The sequence below is a fragment of the Lathyrus oleraceus genome, chromosome 5, assembly GCF_024323335.1.
Source record: "Lathyrus oleraceus cultivar Zhongwan6 chromosome 5, CAAS_Psat_ZW6_1.0, whole genome shotgun sequence".
NCBI lineage: Eukaryota > Viridiplantae > Streptophyta > Magnoliopsida > Fabales > Fabaceae > Lathyrus > Lathyrus oleraceus.
This window is the reverse complement of record NC_066583.1, coordinates 30,628,156-30,648,543: the sequence shown is the minus strand read 5'-3', so window position 1 is coordinate 30,648,543 and position 20,388 is coordinate 30,628,156. Positions and strand designations below refer to the sequence as shown.

The 20,388-nt window shown below is 36.6% G+C and overlaps 2 protein-coding genes and 1 long non-coding RNA gene across 4 annotated transcripts; 2 read left to right on the top strand and 1 right to left on the bottom strand.

Moving 5' to 3' along the window:
* Nucleotides 1-2,665: 2,665 nt before the first annotated feature.
* Nucleotides 2,666-4,241, top strand: LOC127084410 (UPF0496 protein At1g20180). The gene is made up of 2 exons (XM_051024858.1): nt 2,666-2,826; nt 2,963-4,241. The coding sequence occupies exons 1-2, from the start codon at nt 2,790-2,792 to the stop codon at nt 4,036-4,038; spliced, it is 1,113 nt and encodes a 370-aa protein (XP_050880815.1). The 5' UTR covers nt 2,666-2,789; the 3' UTR covers nt 4,039-4,241.
* Nucleotides 4,242-4,372: 131 nt separating this feature from the next.
* On the bottom strand, nt 4,373-8,988 carry LOC127084411 (uncharacterized). The gene is made up of 6 exons (XM_051024859.1): nt 8,627-8,988; nt 8,494-8,542; nt 8,253-8,379; nt 7,742-7,812; nt 7,532-7,604; nt 4,373-4,854 (listed from the first exon to the last, which is right to left on the bottom strand). Exons 1-6 carry the CDS (start codon nt 8,811-8,813, stop codon nt 4,690-4,692), a joined length of 672 nt encoding a protein of 223 aa, XP_050880816.1. The 5' UTR covers nt 8,814-8,988; the 3' UTR covers nt 4,373-4,689.
* LOC127084412 (uncharacterized) lies at nt 4,787-6,609 on the top strand. Of its 2 annotated transcripts, none has more exons than XR_007788707.1 (3): nt 4,787-5,855; nt 6,039-6,221; nt 6,283-6,609. It is a non-coding gene; the product is annotated as an uncharacterized LOC127084412 (long non-coding RNA). The 2 variants fall into 2 exon arrangements; XR_007788706.1 differs by having other exon boundaries at nt 4,792-5,916.
* Nucleotides 8,989-20,388: the final 11,400 nt, after the last annotated feature.

Genomic DNA, 20,388 nt, shown 5'->3' with positions numbered 1-20,388 from the left:
GGCAGCTTCGTGTCTAATGAATTTCATTAAAGCATCACTGAACAACTGCTCAGATTGTAACACTGAACTCCATTTGGAACGTCTGGTCTCAAACAACGCCCCTAACCTGAAATATGTTGCTTGCACTAAAGCAGTTATAGGTAGATTTCAGATGTCTTTGAAGACAAAGTTCGTTGATTCCACAAGATTTGACCTAGGTGGTAAGTTAGAGGGATGAACTACAACAGGTGTCTGAAACACGTTGTAGTAGTCTATCACAATCTATTGGACCACATTGGACCAGACGATGTAATACTCCTACACAACTTTACTTTTGATTTAAAAATAATTATCAAATTACATATCATCTAATCATGTCATATTCTTGTACCGTTTATTTGGAGACCATATTTGGGTCTTGATCATCAGGTTAACCATGATGATAATGCAGTTTGGACAGCAAAAACACCAATTATTCGATTCACTACTGTGGATATGCACCAGAGTGACCGGGTAAAACTGCAGTTCGGCATGCAGAACAAATTCTAGAACCTTCGATGTGTTTGGGAGATTGACATCAAAAAAGAGTCAATGTTCAATGGGATTATTCCGACTGGAGAGACTTCACAAAAGAGATATGTCGTCATTGGAGGAATCGACGATAACACATCTTAAAACGCCACAATTTGTGTCTGAGCCAAGTTATTTGATTGATCCACACCAACTAGCTTTGTCATCATACGCCCAATAACAAATCCCTGTCCAAGAACAATGTCAACCCACCCAAACCCAACGACTAACCTCACACCATCACCCTGCCATATACATCCAACAACCAACCTCGCAACCATTCATGTCACACACCCAACCTCAAAACCAAGAATCAAACCCTGGTCACCAACAACCATACGTAGCCACCACAACAGTCTATATCCTAGATGATTCATACGATTCACTTCATCGTAGCCCCCCACCAATGACCACCCAAACATCTCATCGCCACAATACCGAACCATTGTTTGACTATAGTACATCTTAAGAACTGTTGATTCGTTTCCAAACCGATTCAATATCCCAATTAAGACAACCATACCGTCCACAATTCACCCAACCACAACGACCCGACTACGACAACATGGGCACCAAACTCAATTAGGGAAGCGTCGTTGGCGACACCCCCCCCCCCCCCCCCCCCCCCTAAGCTATTGGGGACAAATGATGACACATCTATCAAATATCGTTGGACCTTCCACTAGACCTTCACACCAGCCATCATTAGATCATGTCAGTACTCAAAGACCCCAAACACCTCAGGAAAATCGTGGGAGACCTCGAAGATAGACTAACGCACCTGGATGTGGAACAGGGTGCGTTTCAATCGGGCGGGTCATTAAATTTTTTGTCAATTCCATATAATTTTTCATTATAATATAAATAAAGAAATTATTTTTAATTTTTTTCTTAATTAATTAAAATTTTAACATTTAAATTTTTTAAAAAAAAATTAAAGGTGCACGCGTCACATGCATTGGTGCATACACTATGTAGTGTATGCATGTGACATCACACATGCATGCGCCAAGAGGCATGGCGTCTAGGTGCAAAGCCATTGGGAGCATGCGCCAGCTCCAATGGCGCCTCCACTCTAGGTTAATTGGATGCGCCAGTTAACCTAGATGGTTATTTTGATATATTTTTTAAAATTTTGGTTATTTTGATATTTTATTTGAAAATTTTGGTTATTTTAAAAAAAATTCAAATTTTAAGGCATACATAACAATATATTATATATTTATTTTTTAATCTAATACATATAATAGAATGAACTACTTACTCATGATTTTCTTTTTAAAAAATTGAAATTGTTTAGTAGTGTCAATAGTTTTTTTTAAATGTTACCTAAAATTATTTAATGAGTTTTTAATTTTTTTAAAATATACTTTTTTAATTTACTAAATTTAATTTCAAGAAAAACATATATAATATTTTTATAAGAGAAAATTTATAATTTAATATATATTGAAAACTATAGTCAAACCATGATGAACTAAAAGCCAAAAAAAATTAATATACACTCTTAAGTCATTATTATAAATAAATTTTATTTTCTTATTCATTTAATCATTAATATATCTGAATTATATATGAATTAGATACATTGATATCAGCAATTAAATTAAAAATATATACATAATATTGACCAAAGAGTATATATAATATTTAACTACTATAATTTTAAAGGATTTAAAAGAATAAATTGACTCTTTTTTTTTTATGATAAGAATAAATTGACTCTAACAATTAGAATCATCAGCACCTTTAACGTAAATTTTTTGGGTGATGAAAACTCACATAAACTAAACTAAGTGAACTAAACCTATAATTAGATGATGATAATGATGATTATGATAGCAAAGATGTGACAACTGTCTGGTTAATTATTAATCTTGCTGATAATGGAAACTGTCTTTCTTTATGAAAACGCAAAAATATGTGGTTTTCCTAGCTAGCTAGATTTTTAATTTTTCTCTATTCTTGCTTAATTTAATTTTAATTTTAATAAAATAAAAAACAGTTAGTTTCGTAAATGGAAATAGATAAATTCCCAGCTTCCACGTAAGAAAACACACCGTGTGAGTTAAGTTAACTTGTACTCAAAGCTATATCATAAACATAACAATGCTTATACTTATTTTCTTTCCCTTCTGCAAACAATTTCTTCTCTTCTTCCATCATCTTATGCTCTTATATTTCTCTCCTCAACCAAGATTTCTCAACATTTACTTTCTTTTGTATAATATATTTACGCTATGACAAAGTGTTTTTCTCTTTTCCGAAGAAGAACGGGTGAGTTCATTAATTTTCTGCGACGATTCTATTGAAGCAATAACTTGTGCAGCAAGTTTTTGGTTCAAGGGATTCGTTTATATTAGTTTTTTTTTGGCTTTGTTCTTATTAGTCATGTTGAATTGAACTCCTGCAGGTAGTGGATCGTCGAAAGGACGCGACGTGGAAGATAACTTGAGCAGCAAGTCAAGCGTGAATAGAGAATACCTCAGTGCTTTCAGAACAAAATCTTATGTTGAAATATGTAACAAAGCTCAGGGACATGGAATTGAAAGCACAAGCACAAGTGCAAGCACGAGTACGAGATCGCCACTCTCTACGTCATGTTCCGCGTCTTCTTCTTTGATAGAACCTCGACAAGAAATCGTTAGGAATGTGATTAAGTGTTTTAAGGTCCATCATCTTCTAGTGGACTATTTCGAAGCTAGCTTAGAAGCGTGTCTTTGTTGCGACAAAATCCTTCAAGGTATCCGTGAAACTCGATTTGCTTATGGAATGTGTGCTAACGCGTTCATGGAGAAAGGCGACAATGAGAATGTTATCTATAAGGAGCTTGTTTCATTTGTTATTAACAACTCTTTGTGTTTGTCTAATAATGTTATTAACTTTCGCGACATTCATGAAAAACAAGTTTTTCTTCTTGATAGACTAAATTCGAAGAGATTGAAACTTAGAAGAAGAACAACAATAAAGAGGTTATGCAAGAAAGTTGGAGGAATTGGTTTAATCGTTTCGCAGACCGCTCTTTTGATGGCTTTGTTATTATTTGCTTTCCATAGCATAATAGGGTTGGCAGCTGCACCTTATGTAATGGGTGGATTCTTTGGTTTGATGAAGAAGAAGAGATTCAAAGGGGTTTATGGAAAGTATGGTTCTTGTGAAAAACTATATGAACAAATTGATGTGGCTGCAAAAGGGGTTTACATAATGATAAATGAATTGGATACTATGAGTAGAATGGTTAAGAGGTTAGAGGATGAAGTGGAACATTGGAGAGAGGTTGCTGATATTTGTGTGAAGAATTATGGTAATGGTAATAGAAGATGTGAAATATTGAAGATGGTTGTGAGGGAATTTCATGATTGCCAAACTAACTTTATGGATCAGTTGGAAGAGCTTGAAGAGCATATCTATTTGTGCTTTCTCACTATTAATAGATCTAGAAGATTGCTTATGCAGAAGATTACTGACAAGAAATGCTCAAAAGATTAATGAAGATACTCTTTTCTTTCATCTTTGAGGACAAGTTTTAGTGGAACATGAGTCAAGTTCAGTAAGAAACTTCTTTAGTTGAATTAAACTAGCTCATTCTTTCCATTTTACTATAGTATCTGTAATTCTTTGATTTTAACTGTGACACTGTTGAATTCTTTTATTTACAATATTGGAAATAAATAGTAATAACTTACATTTAACATGCTTCCTAGTAAATTTTAACTCTTCATTATATTGGAAATACTCTTTGATTAGAAGTTGACATTCTTAAGTTAAAATCTCATAGGATACAAGAATCTACTAACTATAGAGAATTAGTTATAAACAAGGATGAGAAAATGGCCAAAAGACCTGCATCTATTTCTTGAATTGTTTAAAAAGATTCATGTTTAGAGTAATTATAATAATAAAATACAACAACAAACCAACAAAAGATAAAATCCTAAAGAATGGTTTCCGAGACATTCTCCAATGTCACCAGATTCTTGGTTGCTCATGAGTTTAATATGATCTGGCCACTTGACAGGCACCAATTCCATGGGGCTCACAAATGCACCAAAAAAATTCTCAAATTCATTCAGTTTGTAGCATTTGGATGGGAATCATGCAGGAAAATCATGCAATCACTTCAATGTAGCACCGAGCTTCTCACGATGTCTCTTTTGAGGTGTCATTACAAGGCACGACATGATTTATATCACAACTGACTTCTCTCATTTTCTTGTACTCGTGAAGGCTAACGAGGGAAGCCTTGATCTTAAGCCAATCAGCTGGTCTTGGCATCATAATAGCAATGTATCCTTCCCTGTTAGCCTGAATTATTAATAAAAATTGTAAGAAAATAAATAAAACAGAATAAACTTCAAGCGAATAAATACGGAATTATGATGAAAAGAAATTAACAAAATAGTATATGTTCCGAGTATCTCAAGGAAACATTCAAGTATTTGGCGTAGTAGAGGTATATTTACTTATAAGCCAACCATATTACCAGGTCATGAACACCACTTAAGCTGTTAAGTATGTGTCCTGTGATTTGCGGTAATCCAATATTTCTAATGCCTGCGATAATACATTAATATTTCACTCATACACCATAACTTTGTTAACAATAAAATACTAGAAAAAGCCTACATATGGTGAATATGTTGTGTTGCAGTGGGAAAAAGTTGAAGTCGGACCCCTATTAAGAGTTGTTAGTAGTTAGTCACATGAGGTTGTTACAAGGCTATTTGTATAAATAGGAGAATTACACTATAGAGATCACTGTTGAACATTTGTAATGTTTAGTGAATAGAGCGGTGACTCTATTCCGAAAGGGAAACCCTTGGAGGAGAGATTGTTTCCTATTCTCTTCTATCCTTTCTCAATCTTTCAATTGAATTATTCTTCGTTTTATTCAATTCTGTCCAGTTACTGAGATTGAGGCTGTTGTAATCGAAGTTGGAGATGAACCAGTTACTGAGATTGAGGCTGTTGTAATCAAAGTTGGAGATGCACCAGCAAAGGCTTACTGTTTCTGAAGATGGCAGAAACAAATATTGGCTCATCATGCTCCCACCAACAGTGGGATCCAGGAGAAGAATTTATTATTTTTATTTTCTGCACCCAATGGAACAAGAAGACTGTTGTAGATTCCAAACCTTGAGGACAAGGTTGTGTTTGAGGAGGGGTGTATTGGTAGGACTTAGTATATAGAACAATGACTAACTGGAGTAGTTAAGAGTTGTTTGTAGTTAGTTGGTTAGTTGAGGTTGTTAGAAGGCTATTTGTATAAATAGGATAATACAATGGTAGATATCTGGTTAGTTGAGGTTGTTAGAAGGCTATTTGTATAAATAGGATAATACAATGGTAGATATCTGGTTAGTTGAGGTTGTTAGAAGGCTATTTGTATAAATAGGATAATACAATGGTAGATATCTGGTTAGTTGAGGTTGTTACAAGGCTATTTGTATAAATAGGATAATACAATGGTAGATATCTGGTTAGTTGAGGTTGTTACAAGGCTATTTGTATAAATAGGATAATACAATGGTAGATATCTGGTTAGTTGAGGTTGTTACAAGGCTATTTGTATAAATAGGATAATACAATGGTAGATATCTGGTTAGTTGAGGTTGTTACAAGGCTATTTGTATAAATAGGATAATACAATGGTAGATATCTGGTTAGTTGAGGTTGTTACAAGGCTACTTGTATAAATAGGATAATACAATGGTAGATATCTGGTTAGTTGAGGTTGTTACAAGGCTATTTGTATAAATAGGATAATACAATGGTAGATATCTGGTTAGTTGAGGTTGTTACAAGGCTATTTGTATAAATAGGATAATACAATGGTAGATATCTGGTTAGTTGAGGTTGTTACAAGGCTATTTGTATAAATAGGATAATACAATGGTAGATATCTGGTTAGTTGAGGTTGTTACAAGGCTATTTGTATAAATAGGATAATACAATGGTAGATATCTGGTTAGTTGAGGTTGTTACAAGGCTATTTGTATAAATAGGATAATACAATGGTAGATATCTGGTTAGTTGAGGTTGTTACAAGGCTATTTGTATAAATAGGATAATACAATGGTAGATATCGTTATTGATTGTTTGTAAAGTTCAGTGAATATAGTAGTGACTCTATTGTGAAGGGAAACCCCTTGGAGGAGAGATTTCTCCTGATCTCTTTTATCTTTTCCCGGCCGTTCAATTGAATTAGTCCTCGTTTTATTCAATTCGGCATAGTGTTGGGAATTTATTCTTATACCAAAAGAAAGGTTCCTAACAATATTGAATGCAACAAAATATTTTGATAATGTTTGCATATACAGCAATTCCGGATGTTTGAGAGAGAACGTTTTCAAAAATATAATGTTCTACAAAGAAGCACCCACCAGGGAAGCCTATAGTATAGAGACTCCTTTCCCTCTTAGATGCCTGACTAGATTGAAGATGTCATTAACCTTGTGCATATCCATGGAGGGTAGAGGAATGCTATTAAAAAATGAATCTATTGGCTTCAGTGCATTCTTTCACCATCCTATGAACCATGAAAATTATTTGTTTTATAATCTACCACCCCTCTCTCCTCTATGAACTATATTTGCATTCCTGATTTTGCTAACACGGGATTGATCAGAATGGGCAAGACACTTCGCACATATATTTAGTTTTATCGGTAAACAGAGCCACTAATAAGTCATGCAGAAACCGATGATTATGAACCCAAAAAAACCTTGGTTAAGTAATAACTACATGTTCATTAGACGGTTAATTTAGAAAAGATAACAATAATACTAGCATAGATTTTACTGTTAAGCCGGCAAGCATTTCAAACAGATTCTGGTGGCATTGTAAAATTTAAGATAGACAGGACACACATGTTTATCATTCTTAATTTGTAATATGCAAAACTATGACTTCCGTTTGAAGGAGCTATCTATGTTATCACAGCACACACAAAAATTAGACTGGATAAGAAAACCATTCTTACCGAAACATTTAGCAGTTCTGGGTGTGTGACTAATTGTTGATTCACTTCCAAAAGGGAACCTTTGACACAACACCTATGAAAGATCATCACTAGTTAACCTATCAAAGAGTTTAGAGGTCACCCAACAAAAAGAAAAGCTGGTGCAGCATACAATACACAAACACGCATAAATAAATCTTAGCTCAAATTGATGTACAACAAAGCATATACCTCACAATATAAGAATCCTTCTTGGTAGAAACTTTACACAATGCCGTATTGGCTTCAAACTGTTGTGCATTCTGCATTAAAAAAATTCCCATTTTAATAAATGCATAGCAGGAGAAAAATTGATTCCGGTTCATAAAATGTTTTGAAATGTACAACAACTCACCAAACAATACTATTTTGAATTCTATACATGCCTCAATGATATATCACCAGATCATAAACAAAAAGATATTAGGCGTCATAAAAATCGATAAGCTGTGTGTCTTCATGGAAAAAACCTTTAGTTCTATACATCTCTGAAAAAGTGCGTGTTTGTGTCTGTGTCAGTTTTTGACATGACACCGACACTTGTGATTAGGTTCCATTTATTCATTTTTACAAATTCCTATCGGTGTTGACGTGTCAGTGTCTTGTGTCTGTGACCATGTGCATTCAACATAAAAAAATATATATTTTCGTTTAAAATGACAAATTTCTTGAATGATTTACAGAGAAAATCGAGAAAAAGTACCTTCTTCCGCTTTCCGGTGACCTTAACCCCGCTGCGATCCGACTTTCCAACATTGTAATCTATGGCTGTGATTCCACCTTCATCCTTAAAAGCAATATGGGAAGCAGCCAAGCCAATTACACACAACCTTCAAGTTCACAAAAACAATCACGCAAAATACAAATACATAAACAAAACCGAAACACATTTCAATTTGAAGTTTGAATAATGCATTTAAAATACATTATAGTACAGTATATACCCATTGGCGTGGCGATAAATGTATTGATCGTGAGCTGGTTTAGTAAAATCTGGAAAAATGAAAATAAATTAGGGTTTAGGGTTTATGGGGGAAAATGTAATAACGGTTTGAATATTAGGGTTAATGGAGTTACCTAGAGCGAAGTAAGTGATGAAATTGGTTTCAACGGCAGAAGGAGGAATGAGGGGAAGATTCTGAACATCGGGGAGGAGAAGCTTCGATAAATCTTCTTCTTCTTCAGTATCGTTTTTCTCTTCTTTTGGTTCTGTTTCTGTACAGGTTGATTCATCGATGATCTTGTCATTTTCTATGGTAGACATTTTGGTGTTTTTTTTAATATGATTTTAAATGAGAAAGAAACTGCAATTCACTCGCTCGAATGGAACTTGCGTAGTATGCTAGCAAAACGTAACTTGTTCAACTAGGAAATGATACGGGCTTCTCCATAAACAGCCCACTAAAACCGATATTGTGGCCATTCTTGATTGTGAATTTTTTTTTAGAGAATTTCTTAGGAATTTCATAATTCACTCTATATAGGTATGTTATTTAGGTATTTCGAGAAAAATATTTAAATTGTCTTTAAATTTCGGAGATGAGCATCTCCAAACGCATCCAATGTTAAAATATTTTGGAGATATATCTTCGAATTTATTTCGGAGATTAATCTCCGAAATATTTTGGAGTTTAAATCGCGCAAGAACTTTTTTCCTTCCTCATTTTTGATGCTACGTTTCAAATACATTTGTTATTCAATGAACCTAAAAATGAGTTGTCTCTTATATATAGGAACATATATAGTATTTCTAAAAATCTCTTTAAACTCTATCAAAAAAATTCTCATCACCAAGTCCAAAATCAAACAATCAAGCTCAAAGGATCTTTAATCAACATCAAAAACATCATCCAACACTGAAGCAAAATGAAAAGTTATAAGTTTTTTGATGTTTTGAATTTTTTTTTGAGTTTTTGTGTAAATGAGTAGAAATTGCATGAATGATAGTTTAGACAACGTGTAAAACATATTTGTTGGTTGAAAATGATGATCAAAACAATATTTTTTGTGATTGAATGTGTCCACTAGCACCATTGACGCACCTGCTGACTTGTAGAAAATTTCGGAGATACATCTCCGGAATTTTCAACGTTTAAGTTTTTCATTAACCGAAGATGCATCTCCGAAATTTTCTCAATATTTTTTTTATTTTCTTACTTGTAGTGTTGCTAGCTTACACTAATTGTCTGGTTTACTTTAACTTACAGACATTATGGTTGATAGAGGCGATAGGCTAAGGCACATGAGGGTAGCACATCATGCATCAGTGCGGCGGGAGAAGAGTCGGGTTTTGGAGGCTCATGTTCCCTCTGGCCATGTGGAGGCCTTTACTTCTGTGGCTCATGTTTCTCATCATGCTTCTTGAAATTCTAGTTAACAGACTTCCGATGTCACAAGGGTTGTTATGACATCCAATTCTGCGCAGACAAGAATTATGCAGAACTTAAAATGTAAGTGCAGTAAATAACACAAGTAATTGTTTACCCAGTTCGGTCCAACATGACCTACGTCTGGGGGCTACCAAGCCAGGGAGGAAATCCACTATTAGTAGTATTAATTCAGACCTTAAACCAACTGTTTAACCCTATCACTTAATACCCACCCAATGCAATTTCAATCTTACAATAAGATCAGAGTTCCTACTAACTCCCCCTCAATCACCTCAGTGATTACTACCTTTAATCAATATTAAAGACAATTATGAAGTCACACTTCAAACAACTCTTGATTGTGCTTAACAGGTTTAATCAAGATACACAACACTCACGCTTAAAAGCTTAGAGTGACACAACACTTACAACTCAATGAACACCCTATACCAATGCAATCATCTACGTGATAATAGCTTGGCTTACAAGATACGTCTAATACAAGACACACAAAAATACAACAGTGAAGTATGATGGACACACTAAATCTTCACGCCTCAAAATCCCTAGTTCTGAATGAAGGATTGTCATCCTTTTATATTGCAGCACTTGGGCCTTGTACTTGTATTTTCCTGAAATTAAGGTCACACGAGTTCCCCTAAATTCCACATCTAGGTTACTAACAAATAGGCTATTTGTTAGGTTCATTAGTTGTAGCTTGGTTGTTGGTTTCCTAGATTTTCTCTCAGCTGTTGAATTCCTGAAGAATAGCCTGAGAAAAATGCTGAAACAGAAAAACTAAACAACCTACAATATAGCATACGCTGTCAGGAATGAATGTCACAACATTCAGTTTGACGTCCAAATCATGGACCATATGCTAAGTCTGTTTTTCCTGAAAACAGACTGTACAAATTTGCTGAACTGTACAGGACCAATCTGTCCATACCTCAATATCAGCGTACATTAATAAATGTCAAGACATCCAATTTGACATTTACACAATTAGCCTTATGTCAGGTCTGTTATCCTCCTGAAGAACAGACTGAGATACATACTGAAGTGTAGCAGAAAACCACTCTGCCTATTGTTCAGTATATGCTGTCAATGATGAATGTCATAACATCCAGTTTGACATTCAGACAGTAGGCCTTATGCCAGATCTGGTATTTCCTTGATAACCAGACTGAAAATAAATACTGAGTTCTAACAGAACACCAACTGTTCTATTTCTCAGTATCTGCTGACATGGATGAATGTCATAACATCCAGTTTGACATTCAATAAATCCTATATTAGCTAATCCTGCAGTATACTACTCAAGTATGTCATGACATCAGCCAAGACATCAGAGTACAGCTAGATATTCTAACATACAATGCAGTCAAACAAACACCTCCACAGCATGTCATGACATCAGTCAAGACATTAGAATCCAGCTAGTGTTTTACCATACAATGCAGCCAATTAAACACCTACAAACTCCCCCTTTGGCAAATTTTTGGCTAAAACACTTTGGTCTCACAACAAAGTCCATAGCAGCGAAAAACACACATCTAGCAGGAAATTAACCTAGCTAATACACTCAGAGTGGCAGCACACTCACACACATGGAAGTTAAATAAAAACTTCACAAAACAGCACACATACAGAAGTTAAATAAAAACTTCTAATTGCAGCACACATACACATACTCACTCTCATAGAAGTGGACCATCAGCTGCAGAGTAGAGGATCTTGAATCTGTCTTGAATATCTGTTTTAACAACACACTCTGTTGTCCTGGGGGCATCACAGGTGTTACTCCCCCTTTTTGTCAAAAATGTTGCCAAAGCAACACTTTAAATTACAGACCAACATAACATAAACAGAATTACACATAAATAACAAAATTACAGACTTGATTTTACTTCACAGTTTCAATCAAGCATACCCCCTCTTGATCTTGCTTTACAGCTTTGATCAAGACATCATCCACTTGATCTTGCTTCACATCTTTGATCAAGTAGTTACACATTCTTGCTTTACACCCATATCAGATGCCATGACTTTGAGTCTGACATCTTGAACCCCTCCTGCATGAACACTTTCTTGAAGTCCAGCAGCCACATAGGCCAACCTATGTTAGGATATCCCCTTAACATCTTGTTACTATACTTGCAGTAAGTAACATAGCTGTGAACTGTTGTCCAGTCATAGCACACTTTCAATTGTTTAATCGGTTGAGATATTAAACAATACATCCCAAACATCATTGGTTGCTATAAGTCCTCAGAGAGGCATATTCCCAGTTTGCCTCTTAGGTTTTCAAACTGAGTAGCATCCAGAGCCTTTGTAAATATGTCAGCCAGTTGTAGTTCAGTGGCTACATGTTCCAAGGTAATCACTTTGTCTTCCACCAGATCTCTGATGAAGTGATGTCTAATGTCAATATGTTTGGTCCTGCTGTGTTGGATGGGATTCTTGGAAATATTGATGGCACTGAGATTATCACAGAACAATGTCATGACATTTTGAGAGACATTGTACTCAGTAAGCATCTGTTTCATCCACACCAGTTGGGAACAACTGCTTCCAGCCGCTATGTATTCAGCCTCTGCAGTGGACAGAGATACACAGTTCTGCTTCTTGCTGAACCATGAAATGAGATTGTTTCCCAAGAAGAAACATCCTCCTGATGTGCTTTTTCTGTCATCAGCACTCCCAGCCCAATCAACATCACAATACCCAGATAGGATAGGCTCAGATCCATGAGAGTACAACATACCATAGTCACAAGTCCCATTGACATACTTGAGAATCCTCTTGACTTGATTCAAGTGGCTCACTTTGGGTTCTGCCTGGTATCTAGCACATACTCCAACTGCATAGGAAATATCAGGTCTACTTGCAGTTAGATATAGTAGACTACCTATCATGCTTCTATACAAGCATTGATCAACACTGGGACCTCCATCATCTTTGGTTAACTTTAAATGCGTAGGTGCAGGAGTTCTTTTGTGCCTAGCATTATCCATACCAAACTTCTTAACTATGTTTTTGGCATATTTGCTCTGGGAGAGAAACATAGAATCCACCATTTGGTTAACTTGCATTCCAAGAAAATAAGTTAGTTCCCCAACTAGACTCATTTCAAACTCAGATTGCATCTGGTGAACAAAGTGTTTCACCATTTGCTCTGACATTCCACCAAAGACAATGTCATCCACATAAATTTGGGCAATCATGATTTTGCCATTTGTGTCCTTCACAAACAAGGTCTTATTTATCTCACCCTTTTCGTACCCATGAGAGGTCAGAAATTCAGTCAACCTTTCATACCAAGCTCTAGGTGCTTGCTTTAACCCATACAAGGCTTTCCTCAACTTGTACACATTTTGGTGTTTTTTTAATATGATTTTAAATGAGAAAGAAACTGCAATTCACTCGCTCGAATGGAACTTGCATGGTATGCTAGCAAAACGTAACTTGTTCAACTAGGAAATGATATGGGCTTCTCCATAAACAGCCCACTAAAACCGATATTGTGGCCATTCTTGATTGTGAATTTTTTTTTTAGAGAATTTCTTAGGAATTTCATAATTCACTCTATATAGGTATGTTATTTAGGTATTTCGAGAAAAATATTTAAATTGTCTTTAAATTTCGGAGATGCATCTTCGAACGCACTCAATTCTTCATTAATGTTAAAATATTTTGGAGATACATCTTCGAATTTATTTCGGAGATTAATCTCCGAAATGTTTTGGAGTTTAAATCGCGTAAGAACTTTTTTCCTTCCTCATTTTTGATGCTCTGTTTGTTCCTTTTATAAGAGACATTCACTTTTTAGGTTCATTGAATAAACAATATATATAGTTTATAAACCGATCAAATACATTTGTTATTCAATGAACCTAAAAAATTAGTTGTCTCTTATATATAGGAACATATGTAGTATTTCTAAAAATCTCTTCAAACTCTATCAAAAAAATTCCCATCACCAAGTCCAAAATCAAACAATCAAGCTCAAAGGATCTTTAATCAACATCAAAAACATCATCCAACACTGAAGCAAAATGAAAAACTATAAGTTTTTTGATGTTTTGAATTTTTTTTGAGTTTTTGTGTAAATGAGCAGAAATTGCATGAATGATAGTTTAGACAACGTGTAAAACATATTTGTTGGTTGAAAATGATGATCAAAATAATATTTTTTGTGTTTGCATGTGTCCATTAGCATCATTGACGCACATGCTGGCTTGTAGAAAATTTCGGAGATGCATCTCCGAAATTTTTCAACGTTTAAGTTTTTCATTAACCGTAGATGCATCTCCGAAATTTTCTCAGTATTTTTTTTATTTTCTTACTGTAGTGTTGCTAGCTTACACTAATTGTCTGGTTTACTTTAACTTACAGACATTATGGTTGATAGACGCGATAGGCTAAGGCACATGAGGGTTGCACATCATGCATCAGTGCGACGGGAGAAGAGTCGGGTTTTGGAGGCTCATGTTCCCTCTGGCCATGTGGAGGCCTCTACTTCTGTGGCTCATGTTTCTCATCATGCTTCTTCATTTTCTTCTTCCTGTAGGAGACGGGTTTCACCTACCGACGCATCACTCCCTCCATCCTCCCTAGGAATTAGGTTTTACCTATTCAGGCGCCATAGGTACTTGAGTCACCGGTGGTACCGGAGGCACAACCTATTATTGATATTGTTGATGCTTATGAGTCAGTGTCACCTCATACTACTGATGTTACTGAGTCTGTGTCACCTCCTAATGTTGAGGATGTTAAGCTGGAGGCATTTGGAGGAGGCCATGCAGAGTTGTCACTATTGCATTTGTACTCAGACCATACTACCAGACATATATGGGATGAAGAGGTAAAATTAGTCGAATTCATTCATTTTAATCTACGTTTATTTTAATTGACAAGTTTCTGACATTGATTTTTATTTTCTGCAGGATCGTGATCCACTGAAGTTTATTAACCACTGGCGGAAGATTACTGGCTTGCCTCCGCCGAATGAGGATTGGTTTCAGGCAGCTTTGTGCCTATCTGGGATGAAGGAATTGTCCATAACCGGTTATATTATGGTCAACCATGGGATGCTTAATGCATTCGTAGAGAGATGACACTCAGAGACCTCGTCATTTCACCTCCCGCTTGGTTAGATGTCTATCATACTCGATATTATGTCATGTTTACTACATCTTCCGATAAGGGGGGACTTCTAGATCATGGAAGGATTATCAAAGACGAGACACTCGAGATGATGGTAGACTATCTAGGGGATGACCGAGGGGAGGCGAATGAGGGGTTGGATAGAACCAAGGGGCTCATGCTATATTTTAATACTTGAAAAGGGTTTATACAAATGAGCTCTAGAGAGCACATCAAGCTATAGGTGATTACGAGAAGGTGGGGCTCCACAAAGCATATGTTATGAGAGCATACCAGATATATTTGGTTGGCACTGTGATTTTTATGGACAAGAGTGCCACTTATACATATGTCATCTACCTATGGTACTTCCATGATTTTGAGCGGATCCAAGAGTACAACTGGGGGGCGCTTGTTTGGTCTACTTGTACTTGAAGTTATCAAAGGGTTGTAGGTGGAAGATGAAGCATGTTACAGGCAGATCATAGTACTGACGGTAATATTTATTGGTCTTTTAATCTTTCTGTGCCATTCTCATTTCATCTTTACAATGCCATTACTTATGATTTGTGTGTTCCAAAATTTTTAGGCGTGATCCTCCAACACTTCCCGCGCATCTTTGGTTGGGCAAGTGAACCGACTTACACTGAGGATATGTCGCGTGCTACTACCTTTTCCCCACTCAGAGGGAACCAGGCGATTAAGTCGTTCAAAGCGTATCTTGACCACTTAATTGTCGAGAACGTGCACTTCAAGAGTTATGTCGGCCACGGGGAGAAGTGGCCATTGAACGAGCTAGTGTTAGACTCTTGATGGTTGGCCTGCAAATCACGTCTTACTGCTCCTCATCTGCCCGAGCGCGTCATGGGGCAGCTCAGCTACAATCATACCATTCCTAGACACCTTGTTGTATCTATTCCTCCTACTTTGACACTTAGACAAATGGATGCCATGTTTGATGATTGTGAAAGTCATCTGGTATTGGAGGAGGCATAGAGTACCATAGCTATGAGCGACTGGAGTTACGTCGACGGGTAAATTAAGTGGTTCTTAAGGGTGTCACATATGTAATGGTGTAGACTGCTCCAGGAGATCCATCGAGTTCGACTCATCAGGAGATACTAGAGGAGGAGCAGACACAGTTAGATCATGTTGAGGACGTCTTGCCTAGATGTCATCGCATAGTGAAGATTGCGTATGCAGGCATTGATAGATGTATCTTCCCTGACGGGTCTGATGTGAGGCATGTCCTAGATGCCATCATGGCGGAGGTACAAGGGCATTGATGTACCAGAGATAACGCTGGAGAGCGGGGGGGATTGATGGCAAAGGATCCCGAGGAGGCATAGGAGATGTAGTCCGACATACACAATAGTGCAATAGTATATAGTAGTTGTATTATGGATTGCATTTTATTTTCATCTCATGCTACTTTATCATTGTATTCGACTTTACTTATATATGACATTTGGATCATCTGATTTTATATACGTAATTTTTTGCATATGGTTTATATGGATTGTATGTTTTATATACTTCATCTGAATATACGTAAAAAAACATAAAATATATAATTATGTTCTAATAGGTTACGGAGATACATCTCCGAAAAATAAACGAAGGTGCATCTCTGGTACAGTAATCTTGTAAAATGACTTCTAAGTTTGATGCATTATATATGTTTTAAATTGTTACAGAGATGCATCTCCGGTTCATTTAACATTTCAAGGTGCGCACGGAGATGCATCTCTAAAATCTATGGGCATTTTAGTATTTTTCACGTAGGTGGAAAAACACCTTATGAAAAACCCAAAATGCCCCTCAAATTTCGGATATGCATCTCCGGACGCACCTTGTCTTAAATCAAAATGTTAACTAATCAGGAGATGCATCTCCAAAATATTTTAAAACATACATCATGCATCCCACTTTAAAATGCGTTTTACACGTTTATTGTTCCGGAGATGCATCTTCATTTAGGGTTTATGGATCTGCATCTTCATACTCTATCAGAATAGTGCATATTATGTTTGTTTTATGGTTTACGTGGATGAAAGTGATGATTTATAAATGTTAAGAACCCTGTTATATGATGAGATTATAACCATACAATCAATATGTAAAAAATGATATATATAAATCCAGATGGTCCAAAGCTGACATATATAAATAAAGTCGAAATACGCGATAAAGTATAATGAAGTGAAAATAAAATATAATCCATAGTGAATCTAAAGTATAGATATTATATACTATTGTGTATGTCGGACTACAACTCCTCTAGCTCTTTGTGCTCCTCGACGTCCACTACCCCCCATCCTCTGGCGATGTCTCTAGTACATCAATGCCTCTATCATAATGGCATCTAGGACCTGCCACACCTCATACCCATCAGGGAAGATACATCTGTCATGCATGTCTGCACAATCTCCATTATGTGACGATATCTAGGCAAGACATCATGAGCATGATCTGACTCTGTTTGCTCCTCCTCTAGTATCTCTTGATGAGCTGACCTCGACGGATCTCTTGGAGCAGCATGCACCATATACAAATGTGACACCCTGAAGAACCACATGATGTACCCATTTACATAGCTCTGATCGCTCTCGATTATGGTATTTTGTGCCTCCTCCGATACCATATGACTAAGATAATCATCAAGTATGTTATCCATCTCTCTACGTGTTATATCAGGAGGAACAGAGAAAGTGGGGTGTCTGGGAATAGTCTGAGTGTAATTGAACTACTGCATGACGCGCTCAGGCAGATGAGGAAATGTGATACATGAGCCGTAATCCAACCATCACGAGTATAACATTATGTTATCAAATGATCGTGTCTCACGATGATCGACATGGTTGTTGAAGGGCATATCCTCGACAACCAAGCAGTAAATATGCACTTTGAACGGATCTATCATGTGGTTCCTTCTTAGCGGGGAAAATTCAGAAGCATGCGATATATCCTCAGTATAATTCGATACACATGAGCAGCCAGAGATGTGCGTGAAGTGCTGGAGGATCCAAGCCTGAAAAGTGTTGGAAAACACAAATCATTAGTAAGGGGTTGCAAAAATATATGAAAAATGACACATAAATATTAAAAGACCAATAAATATTACCTTTGATATTGTGATGTTGCATGTGACCTCCTTCTTCTTCCACCTACAGCCCTCTGATAACTTCGAGTATAAGTAGACCAAATAAGCAGACCGCTAGTTGTACTCATGGATCCTCAAAGTACCGTAGGTAGATGACATTTGTATAAGTGGAACTCTTGTCCATCAAAATCATAGTGCCAACCAAATATAGCAGGTATGCTCTCATAGCATATGCTTTATGGAGTCACACATTATCTTCCTCGCCTCTAGCCTCCCCAGCTCTATGGATCTCATCTTTATATACCTTTTTCAATAATTCAAACCTAGCATAAGCCCTTCTGGTTTTTTAAAACTCACTCATGGCATCCTCTAGGTCAACTCCCATATAGTTTACCATCATCTCGAGTTCCTCGTCTCTGGTAATCCTCTCATGATTTAGAAGATTCCCCCTGATCAGAAGATGCAGTAAACACGACATATCGTCAAGTGTGATAGACATCTCACCAAGCGGTAGATGAAATGACGAGGTCTTTATGCGTCATCTATCCAATAATGCATTAAGCATACCGTGGTTAACCATAATATAACTGGTCATACACAAGTCCTTCATCCCAGATAAGGACAAAGCAGCCTGTAACCACTCCTCATTCGGCTGAGGCAACGCAAAAATATTCAGCCCATGGTTAATAAACTTCAACGGATCACGGTCCTTAAAAAAATCAATGTTAGAAACTTGTAATATAATAATAAACGTAATTTAAAAATAATGAATCCAACTAATGTTACCTATCCGTCCCAAATATGCCTGGCAATATAGTTTGGGTACAGAGGCTGCAATGACAACTCTATAGAGCCTCCTCCAAATTCCTGAGGTGGCTCGTCATCCTCAACAGCCTCATTAGTCGGAGGTGGCACTGACTCAACAGCCTCATCAGTCAGAAGTGGCACTGGCTCAAAAGCCTCATCAGTCGAAGGTGGCACTAGTGCCTCAGGTACCATCGGTGACTCAAGTACCTCTGGCGCGTGAATAGGTGAAACTTGTCTCCTGTGGAAGGATGGAGGCAGTGATGTATCGGTAGGTGAAACATGTCTCCTAGGAGAAGAATAAGATAGAGAAGCATGATCCCTAGAAGCAAATGCCTCAGTATGGCTAGAGTGAACAAGAGTCTTTGAAACTTGACTTTTCTCCCTCCGCACTGATGCATGTTATGCAATCCTCTCGTGCCTCAGTATATCGCCTCTATAGCCATAATAATTGTAAGTAAACCAGACAATTGGTACAAGCAACCATACAATCAATAAAAGCAAAAAAAATAATTAAAATTGACTGATAATTTACAGAGATGCATCTCCGGTTAATGTGAATCCAAACATTGAGAAATTCTGAAGATGTATCTCCTAAATATTCTACAACTCTTCAGGTTCTTCAATGGCGGCAATACAGACATACAAACCCCAAAAATAATGGTTTGATCGTTATTTTCAACCAACAAACTTGTTTTACAGTATGTATAAACTAGTATTCATGTAGTTTCTACTCATTTCTTACCTAAATCATCAATTTCTACTCATTTACACAAAAACTCAAAAAACTTTTCAAAACATAAAATAATTACAAATTTAGAGTTTACTTCAGTGTTGGATGATGTCTCTGATGTACTTGATGTTGATTGAAAAACCTTTGAGCTTGATTGTTTGAGTTTGGACTTGGTTGATGGAAAGCAATTTGAGGAAGTTTGAGAAAATTTAATGTTTTTTAGAAATGAGGAAGGAGAAGGGTTCTGGCGCGATTTAAGCTCCAATACCTGAGGGATTTTTTGAAGATGCATCTCTGAAATAAGTTTGAAGATGCATCTCTGGAGATTATTAACGTTAATTCAAAATTCTATGTACTCGGGTGCGTCCGAAGATGCATCTTTGAAACCTGAGGGAGTTTTTGTATTTTCAAGCGGTGCCTTAGTAATGTATTGGATGCATTAAGAAATTCCCATTTTTTTAATCCAAACAACCCACCTTTTCAAATTTATTCTCAAAATAACCCAAGTTTTAAAAAATCCAATCTACCCCACTTTCAAAACAAACAAAAAAATGGAATGAAGGGGCGGTGCCAGGCGAATTGGTGACCATACTTACTTTTTCAATAGTGGCGCTAATTGGATTGACGACTGCATATGGTGTTGTCAGCCCAATTGGCGACAATTTCAAAGGTTGCTCCAATT

Bases quoted from the DNA above. Each gene is read 5' to 3' on its own strand.
- LOC127084410 (XM_051024858.1), top strand. From the start codon at position 2,790: ATGACAAAGTGTTTTTCTCTTTTCCGAAGAAGAACGG. The intron at 2,827-2,962 runs GTGAGTTCATTA...GAACTCCTGCAG, and splicing joins TCTTTTCCGAAGAAGAACGG to GTAGTGGATCGTCGAAAGGA.
- LOC127084411 (XM_051024859.1), bottom strand. From the start codon at position 8,813: ATGTCTACCATAGAAAATGACAAGATCATCGATGAATCAACCTGTACA. The intron at 8,543-8,626 runs GTAACTCCATTA...TCATTTTTCCAG, and splicing joins CATCACTTACTTCGCTCTAG to ATTTTACTAAACCAGCTCAC. The intron at 4,855-7,531 runs GTAAGAATGGTT...TTAATAATTCAG, and splicing joins CAGAACTGCTAAATGTTTCG to GCTAACAGGGAAGGATACAT.